This window comes from Sceloporus undulatus, chromosome 4 (genome assembly GCF_019175285.1).
Source record: "Sceloporus undulatus isolate JIND9_A2432 ecotype Alabama chromosome 4, SceUnd_v1.1, whole genome shotgun sequence".
In the NCBI taxonomy this organism is placed as follows: domain Eukaryota; kingdom Metazoa; phylum Chordata; class Lepidosauria; order Squamata; family Phrynosomatidae; genus Sceloporus; species Sceloporus undulatus.
In genome coordinates, this window is record NC_056525.1 from 116,762,062 (window position 1) to 116,772,044 (window position 9,983).

Consider the following 9,983-nt stretch of genomic DNA (forward strand, 5'->3'; position numbering starts at 1 on the left):
TCCTGACCTAATAGATGTTTGCATAGTCCAGAATTTCAGTGTTTTCAAATATCATTTTATGCCTAGATGATTTATAAAGTGTGCTGCTACTGCTGGTTTTTCTGGCTGACCCACTCTGTTCCTTGATTCATGTTTGAACACTATGTTTGGTGGTCCCTATGTAGACTTGTCCACAGCTATATGGACAAGAAAACTCCTGCGGCTGTAGAGGGTCTCTCCTGTCCTTTGCTGAGTGCAGCATTTGATGGATTTTCTTGGTTGGCTTGTAGATCATTCAGAGGTTGTGTTTCCTCACTAGTTCCCCTATTCTGTCTGTGACTCTTTTGATGTATGGTAAAAATACCTTTCCTTTGTGCATATTTTTCCCTTCACTCCTATGAGTTTTTCTGGGTCTGACAGCCCTTCTGCTGTTTGAGCTGGAATAACCATTAGCCTGTAGATCCCAGGTGCTTCAATTCATGATACTATAAATCAGGGATGGTCAACTACCCACCATGAAGACACAAAAACTATTTTCCCATGAGAGCATTATCAAGTTTTAAATTATTATTACCATGTTTTAAATTATTTTCCCTGAGAAACCCAGCTTTTTTTTTTTAAATTATCTGATCATAGGATTTTTTAAATGTCCACCTTGATTCCAGGAGGAATTTTTCAGAGAGTCAACTTCTCTTGTGAATAATGAAAAGAAATTTCAGAATTCACATGGTTGGCCCTAAAGCTGCTGCATCTTATATGAGGGACACATCTACTCTGGAAGCAATATTACAGAGAGCCATAATTTCACCCACAGCATTAAACATACATTTACTTGCTCTTCCTCCAATGTGATACATGTCATTCTATGCCAACAATGCCCCTTTACACGCTACATTGGACAAACAGGACAATCTCTACACAAGAGAATTAATGAACACAATTCTGATATTAGAAATAGCAAAAACAAGTTGCAGAACATTTCAGTATTCCTGTACATCCACATAAGGTATTTACAAACTGTGGTCCTTGAACAAGGAAATTAAAAAGGAAGACTAGCAAGAGAAACAGCAAAACTGAATCATACTCATAAATCAAAATCCATTAGGAGAAATATGAACAAAGACAATGTCTTCATGGCACACCATATATATATATATATATATATATATATATATATATATGAGCCATTTTTACTGCATATAAATCAGACCCTTGGTATCCTCTGGGCTTTGGTTCCAGGACCCCCTATTGAAACCAAAATCTATGGGTGCTCAAATCTCATTAAATACAATAGCATAGTAAAATGCTGCCCCTTAAATAAAATGATGAAGTCAAGGTTTGCTTTTTGGAATTTATATTTTTTGGAATATTTTCAAACAATGGATGCATGAATCCATGAATTTAAAAAAATCCATGGATATGGAGGACTGACTGTAAAACAAACAATCAAACAAAAAGTCTTCGAAATTTGAATCAAGTGAAGCTGATTTTTGGTAAGCAAATTTATTACTTTCACAAATCAATGACCTCTATTTTGTCCCTTTGAAAATTTAGAACAAGAGTCATGATTTGCATCTTTCTAGGTCCTATTTCATCCTGTCCCTCTCCCATAACTGTATAAATATGCTTTATCTCTGAGGACTTAATACCTCTCAGTATTTCAAGACTAGACTAGGAGCCGATTGCGGCACAGATCATGAATTACTCATGCCAAAAATAAGAGTAAGACTCAAGAAGAAAACAAAACCAGTGATTGTAGAGAATAGGCAGATTGAGGCTAGGCTATCAACAGACAGTCAAGACAGCTGACTGAGAGGAGATGAAAATTCTATTAATTACAGTTGAAAATGCAGATAAGGTCTTGCTGAGTCCAGAGAGGGACAGATTATTGAGGGTTCCATGGAGGAACTGGGTTAAAGTCCAGAAGTGAGGGACTTGTAACCAATAAAGAACTCCAAATGAGGAGGTTATTGTAGGGAGAGATCCTGTGGGATAGAATAGCCTAAGAGACAACATTATTAATTAGGCTTAGGGAAACTAAGCCAGAAGAAGGACTGTGTGAATGTCCTTGAGAACAGTAACATTGATACTCTGAGGAGAGTAGTATAAGGAAACTGTCATTGTAACAAAGTTAAAACTAAGAAATTAAACTTACCAAGTGAAACAAGTAACACAATTGCACAAAACATCAGTTGCTTTATTGACCCATATACAAGTATCTTTTGTTTGGAGCATCTGTTTAATAAAGTTTTGATATTAATTAAGTAAAAGCTTGTCTGCAGCTTGAATATACACCCATGTTACCAATATAAAGCCTTTTGAAACAAAGCTTTTTAAAAAGGGTCTGTGACAATTTGGTGGTGGGTGTGTGTGTAAAAGGCCCAGGGTGCTGTCATCTAAAAAAAAATAGTGGTTACCAGAAAAGTGTGCGTCACAGTGATTATACCAAAATATGATCTAAATAATATCTCAACAGAATTTACTGACAACATAAGAAACAGATTCACACTCCTAAGCATAATAGACCAAGAACCAGAGGAACTATGGTCTGAAGCCAGGGACATAATAAAAGAAGAATGCAGACAGACACTTTCAATAAATAAAAAGAAAGAGAAAAATAATTGATAGCAGGGGGGAAAACAAGCAATAAAGAAAAGACAAAGAAAAACAAAAGGGAGATAGGAACAAACTATGAATTATGAATTCAACAGTACAACGGCTTGTGCAGAAAGATAAAGAAAATTACTACAATGACCGATGCAGAGAAATAGAGGATAACAACAACAAGGGAAGAATAAGAGATCTATTTTACAAGATCTGAGAAATAAAAGGAAAATTCAAGCCAAGGACTGGAATATTCTATGACAATAAAAATAAAATATTTCAAAACCAGGAAGGATTAAAAAGACGTTGGATGTAATACACACAAGAATTATACAAAAGAGATGACAAAATGAAGGACACATGGAACAAAGAGCAAAATGAAGATGAACCCCAAATTCTAAAAAGTGAGGTTGAAACTGCAATAAGAGGAATAGTGAAAAACAAATCACCAGGAACAGATGATATTTCAATTGAACTGCTGCAATACACATTGAACAGAGTTAACTCTAGTGCTAACCAACATATGTCAACAGATATGGAAAACAAAACGATGGCCAACAGATTGGAAGCAATCAATATATATCCCCATCCACAAAAAGGGAGATGTAAGAGACTGCAGCAACTATAGGACCATAGCACTGAGCTCCCATGCAAGCAAAATCCCGCTCAAACCTCTGCAACATAGACTCCAACCATACATGGAGAGAGAAATCCCAGAGGTTCAAGCGGGATTCAGTAAAGGAAGAGGCACTAGGGTCCACATTGAAAACATATGATAGCTAATGGAGTGCACAACAAAATTCCAAAGGAAAATCAGCATGTCCCTTATAGACTATAGCAAAGCCTTTGACTGCATAGATCATGAAAGGCTGGGGAACGCCCTTAAAGACATGGAAGTGCCAATACATCTGACAGTCCTGATGTGGAATCTGTACTCAGGACAAGAGACTACTGTCAGAACGGAACACAGAGAAACAGAATGGTTCCTAATTGGCAAAGGGGTCAGACAAAGCTGTGTCCTTTCACCCTATCTGTTCAACTTATGTGCAAAACATATTATATGAAAAGTAGGCTTGGACACAGAAGAAGGTGGAGTGGAAGGGAAAACCTCAAAGACCTGGAGCACCTACTAAGGAAGATCAAAGAGGAAAGTGCAAAGCTAATGTTTAACACAAAGGCGGGTTACACACCGCCGTGAAAGTATGCGCAGAGCGCGTACTAGGGTTAGGGAGGTGCGGTGCTTCCGCACCTCCCTAACTCTAATACGCACTCTGCGCGTAAAAAATGACAGCAGCTGTTCCAGACGGCCGCCGCCATGAGGACATCACGGCCGCACCGCCTCTATACAGGGTGGAGTGGACGTGAAGTCCTCGATCCATGCCAGGGCGCCTAGTGCGCCCTTAGCGTGGACCAGGAAGGAGCTCCATTTTGGAGCTCCTTCCTGGTTTGCGGTGCCGCTTTGCGTCGCTGGGTGCAGCTTTCAGACGGTTGCGCCCAGCGAAGCAAGGGAGAAAGGGGCCAAGCGGCCCCTTTCTCCCCCTCCCCACCGCCGCGGGGTATCCTTGGGGCTTGAAGCCCCAAGGACACCCCTTTTCAGGCTGCGGGGAAGCACCATTTTGCCGCTTCCCCGCAGCCTGAAAAGCAGCAGATCGGGGCCTCAGCGGCTGCTGTTCTGGCAGCTGAGGCCCCGATACACCGGGGAAAGGGGCGGGTACAGCCCGCCCCAAATAGGCAGTCTGTAACCGGCCACAGAAAACCAAAATAATGACCACCGAGGACCTTCACAAGTTCAACCTATACAATGAAGGAGTAGAAATAGTAAAAGAATTACCATACCTGGGATCCAACATTGATAGAAATGGAGGCTGCAGTCAGGAAACTAGAAGAAGATTAAGAATAGGGAATATGAAAGAACTAGAAAAGATTCTAAAATGCAAAGATATACAACCCAGCACAAAAGTTAGAATCATACAAGCCATTGTATTCCCTGTTACTATGTATGAATGTGAGAGCTGGACAGTTAAGAAAGAAGATAGGAAGAAAATCAATTCATTTGAGATATGGTGCTGAAGAAGAATGCTGAAGACAACCAAAAGGAAAACAAATGGAGCAGATCAAGAGCAGATCAAGCCGGAAACCTCCCTTAAAGCCAAGATGATCAAACTGAGGCTGTCATACTTTGGACACATTGTGAGATGGAAGGACTCATTGGAAAAGACAATAATGATGGGCAAGTTGGAAGGAAATAGATTAAGACGAAGGCCACATGGATAATCTTCATAGTTTCATTTTGTCATGTATTTCTCTCCTTTCACCTCTCCAGTCTATATGGCAGCTAACAATGTGAAATGGGGTAATAAAACAATGAGTAAATCATAACACATATTTTATCATTACTGTGGTGGCTTTCATGTCAGTGAGGTGATGGATCTATTCTGGATTTTAGTCCGAACTTGAAAGGAACTATTAACTATATCCAAAATAGACTCAGCCACCTGGACAGCTCCCTTAAAGATTTGACTCACCCCCAGACTGGATTCTCTTTTCTGTAATTTCATGATTCGTCCAGATTCCTAATATGCAGCCTATCAAATTGTCCCTGTTATCAGTATAAGTGTGTATGCTCGTGTGTTCATTCTTGCATATCTATGAGCAATTAAATCCAAAATAAGGAATGACCTGCATATTTTAAGATTAGTCAGGACATTTTAAAAAATACTATTCAAAGGTCATTCTATAATCTGCTCATTGATGAATGTCTAGCTGAGACAAGGACACTTCTGGAGTAAAAACATTCGCCTAGAAAGCCTACTAATCCTATGAACCAATTATTGGATTATATGGGGATTTTTTCCCCTATGAACAGCAGAGAAAAAGGTACTTGCACACTCTTCATTTTTGCTCGGAGCAAGTGGGATTTTCTGCAAGCACTGTTCCTTACAGCTTGTAGGACTTGTTGTACAGTCATGGTGCTGAGTAATCTCTCCTTCTCCCTCTATTTTGCCACATACTGTGATTAATCTATATATTTTTTAAAGTCCTTCGACACTCACAACCTTGAATAGTTCTTTTCCAAATCAGATCCATTTGTTAGCTATTCTTTATGTCATCTCCTAAGCCTATTTCATCTCTGTGGGCTACAGATAGAGAATAGATTCACCTGTGTGATGTGTCAAGTGTGACAGAAGCAACTACCTCCAAATGTATATTAAAACTTTATTTGCAAGAATTATCCCTGCACAGCCACACAAATACACACAGATTTTCCTCCATATTTTTTTATATTAACTAGGTCATCATTTTATAGTCTGCACTTTTCTATAAAAACCTGTTTGTGCTTGGTCACCCTTTGGGTACAACATGGCTGGGGAATCAAGCAAATGCAAGTATGAATTGCTCAGATTGATATATTGACTGAAATAACTGATAGCTCTAGCCTGGTGATGTTTGTTTTGGCTGGTTGTGACTCTCCTGGGTCTTCAGTGGCCTTTCTTTTTCATCCCTATTTCATTTTAGGTGGAAATATCAGGAACTGAACCTGAGGCCTTCTGAATATAAAGCAGCTATTCTCTCCTATCTCCTGTGAAAGAGCTCAACTGGATGCCTTTTGGTTGTAGCACATGGGAGAAATCATGTACGCATTTTTCACTTATTGTCTGATTCTTTCCTTGCACAGGAGAAGAGTCGCTCACAATTTTTGTGGACAAGCGGAAGCTGAGTAAGAGATCAGAAACAAGCGATCCCAGCATTAACAGTACAACAGTGACTTTGGAAACACTGCATCAACTGGCAGCCTCTTACTTCATTGACAGAGACAGCACACTACGAAGACTGCATCATATTCAGATCGCTTCCACAGCCATAAAGGTATGGGAATGTTCTGCAAAAGCACACTATAAAGCTGTAAATTATTTATTACTTTATTATGACCAATTGGCCAGCACGTAAATTATTTGCTTAGTGCTTATATACAACTGTTTAAAATATGCAATCTTTGTTTTGTTCATTTCAAACCAAAATTGTGATACAAATCCACTTTACAGAGATAGATTTACTGAACAGGATCCCAAGAGCCTAATGTACACAATGAATTTGTTAAGACTTCTTGTTCTGACCACAAGGACTGTATGGAACCCTGGTGGTGCAGTGGTTAAATGTCAGTACTGCAGCCATTCACTCACAGTCTCACAAATCCCAGCCAGTGTCTAAAGGTCAACTCAGCCTAGCATCCTTCCGAGGTTGCCAAAATGAGTACCCAGCTTGATGGGGACAATTACTTTACAGTTGTAAACCGTTTAGAGGCTGTTTAGTGTGGTATGAAACAGTATATAAATAAAGCGTCTAGTGCTAATATTGTGTTCACTTGAGAGTTCCACGAATGGTATCCAGAGAACATGAGGAGCTTCAGCAGTCCCAGAGATCCCAAAGCATGGGTGAAAGCTATCTTTCTTTGGAAAGATTTTGCACAGCAATATGCTCAAGGCTACCAAGGGATCTCTGGACATGATCAGAGTTGTTCTATAATGGTAAGTTTATCACTGGGATGTACCACATTAAAGCTCCAGTGAGTGTTCACAATACTGGATGCTTCTCTACTGAAAGCATCTTCATCTAAATAGCAAGCAAGCATAGCATAGCATAGCAGTGGGAGGTGAAAACAAGACCCTTTCCCCTGAGTTCAGTATTTTGTGTAGATAGATTAATTCCTATTGGGTTTGGGTTGTTGGTTTTGTTTGTTTGTTTGTTTTTTGCTTGTTTGTTTGATATGACAAAACATTCACTTAATAACAATTCAGGCATCAGTGTACCATCTGCGGGAGATGAATTTATCTATATTTTTGTTTAATTATGTCCGAGAAACTATCTGAAGCAAGATTGCCAATGTTAAATTGAAAACAGTGGCTGTTGTGCAAAATATCCTTTAGCTCTTTTTTTTTAGTATAGAGAAGAAAATAGCAATCATACAATCACAAATCTCTGCCATGGAAGAGGATTTTTAAAAGTTAGTGTTGGGGCAAAACTGAAGATAGACGATTGCTTCAATCTAAATATTACTTCCAACTAGAATAGACCCATTGAAATAACAGAGCTTACATAAATTTTGACATGGCAAGTTCCCATTAATTTGATTGGCATATTCTAGATGAGGCTAACAGTTGGCTCTAAGCCTAAATCAACGCGTGTTCTATAATGATGAGATTATCTTGCACTTCATCTCATAACAATAAGGGTAACTTGGTTGGTTGGTTAGTTTTATGATAAGCAGGGCATCATCTCTTTGTCTGTGTTGCATTCATATTTTGTTACATATATAAAATGTAAATCTCAAATATTGATATAACAAGTTGAGGTATAAGAACTAGAACTAGCAACCCAATTGTTTTATTGATGAAGTCACTGAGCTTGGACTTTGAAACTAAGTTTTATGCTTATTGATAGAAAGTATTTAGTTAAGGCAATCTATTCCAGCTTTGTGCCATATCACATGTTAAATAGAAGCAAACAGTTTTCCATTAAGTGTAAACTTAGTAGGGCAACTATAGGCAAACATAGCTCCACAATAATTTACCTGTCTGGCGTACTTTAAAGTGTTAAGTATATACTTTAAAGCACCCCAAAAATGGATCATGTAGGGCACTCAGATGCAGCTTTTCTTCTGATTCCTCCCATTGCTGCTATCGCTCACACTGGATTTCCCTCCAGCCTATATGTAGGAGAATAAATATGGATGCTGTAGTTGATAAACTAGCATTTTTCTTACCTGCTTTACTACATATTTAAAGCTGACAACGTCTAAAAACAATGTTTCTCAAGCTTGAGGGTGTGTTTATAGAGATTTCAGCTGCTTGATTATAACAGCAGAAGTTGCTTTGAAAGGCAGTCTTTCCTTTCCTTTCCTTTCTTTCCTTTCTTTTTTTGTTGTTGCAGTTTTCTAGTTAATATTCCAGATCCCACATTACAACTACAGTATATTTATAAATCTAAAATATCAAATTTCTCACATTCTTGTGCTCCACAGCTATTATTATTGAGAGGTGTCATGTTTGAAGTGACATGAGGTGACAGGGAATTTCCTCCAGAAGTGGTTTCTTTTAATGATTTTGAAAGATTCAGTAATGCTCATTTGAGGTCAAGTGGTAAGCAAGCATGTGCAAACTGATCTCATGGTTAAAAACAAGTCAAATGACTGGATGTAGGCCATGTTTATTTATGCAAAGCTATTGGGGAAAGGAAATATTAATGAGCTATGTAGAATGATAATTGACAGGATAAAAACATAACAGACAGAACACTTTTAATACAACATGCAACTCAAAGCATTGTTGAAAAGGGAATGGATATGCAACTGTTCAGATTACAGGTACAATTCACAAACTTTGATTTGGGCATATTGTACAGATGACCTACGTGCTCATCCCTCAGTTGTTCCAATCCTGGGAAGCTTTCCAAGGCTGAACTCTTAAATAGGCATGTTGCCAAGGCTTACAAGTATCTGGTATTAAATTGATCTTGTTGACAAGTAATACTCAATTGATATGCAAGGCAAAAACAAATCCCTTCTAAATTTCTTCTTGGGCTTACAAAATAATAAATTACATAACTGTCTTGGTGGTCCAATTTTGCCAGATCATTTCAGAGACTTGCCTAGCCTTCAAGGGGCTTGAGCCCTACCTCCCCTCTCCCTATTCTAGAGGGCCATGGAGGTATAAAATGGGTGGTGTGTGTGTGTGTGTGTGTGTGTGTGTGTAGGATAAGCATACCCTTTAAGCACTGTTTACTTCAAATTGCACCATCCCAAGACCACGTTGAAGTGAAAAAGGTGTGAGCTCAAATTGTGATTCAATGTATTTCACTGTGAGTCCTTGTGAAAAGAAGTGATAGTGGCGTCCAAAGCCTGAAAATACAAATAATTCAAGCATATTCACAAGCATATTCACAAGCCACAGGCTCTGTGCACACCCACCCTCATTCTGCCAAGACAAATAATTTCTGGTTCTCCCTGATGGTGCAGTGATAAATTTTGAAGTGCACCTTTCCTCCTGTCATTTCCCATCACCATAGTCTGAAAAGTAGTAAAAAATTCAAGCAGCCATTTCGAGTTATATTAACAAATCAGTTCTAGCCATTTTAATTTCCACCAGGAACAGGTCTTTTGGAAAGCCAATGACTTTTAATTGCCCATGAAAAACTATTCAACTGCACAATACTATAAATAGCTCATACCTATTTATTTTTTTCTCAGAAAAATCCATCCTCTGTCTTAGGTACTGTAAGGATTTCCACCACGAGGGAACAGGGAAATTTGTTGCGGGGGGGGGGGGGGGGGGGAATTATGTCATAATCTCTGCTAATGACTAAATCTGGTACGTCAAACCCACCAACACTGGCTCCACTCTATC

At 38.8% G+C, this 9,983-nt stretch overlaps 1 protein-coding gene across 3 annotated transcripts in view; it reads left to right on the forward strand.

Moving 5' to 3' along the window:
* BRINP3 (BMP/retinoic acid inducible neural specific 3) overlaps nucleotides 1-9,983 on the forward strand; it is a 316,730-nt gene that overhangs the window by 171,683 nt on the left and 135,064 nt on the right. For all 3 annotated transcript variants that reach the window (XM_042466360.1, XM_042466361.1, XM_042466362.1), the window contains exon 4: nucleotides 6,260-6,450. In XM_042466360.1, coding sequence (XP_042322294.1) covers nucleotides 6,260-6,450 — 191 coding nt within the window. The remainder of the gene's footprint in view (nucleotides 1-6,259; nucleotides 6,451-9,983) is intronic.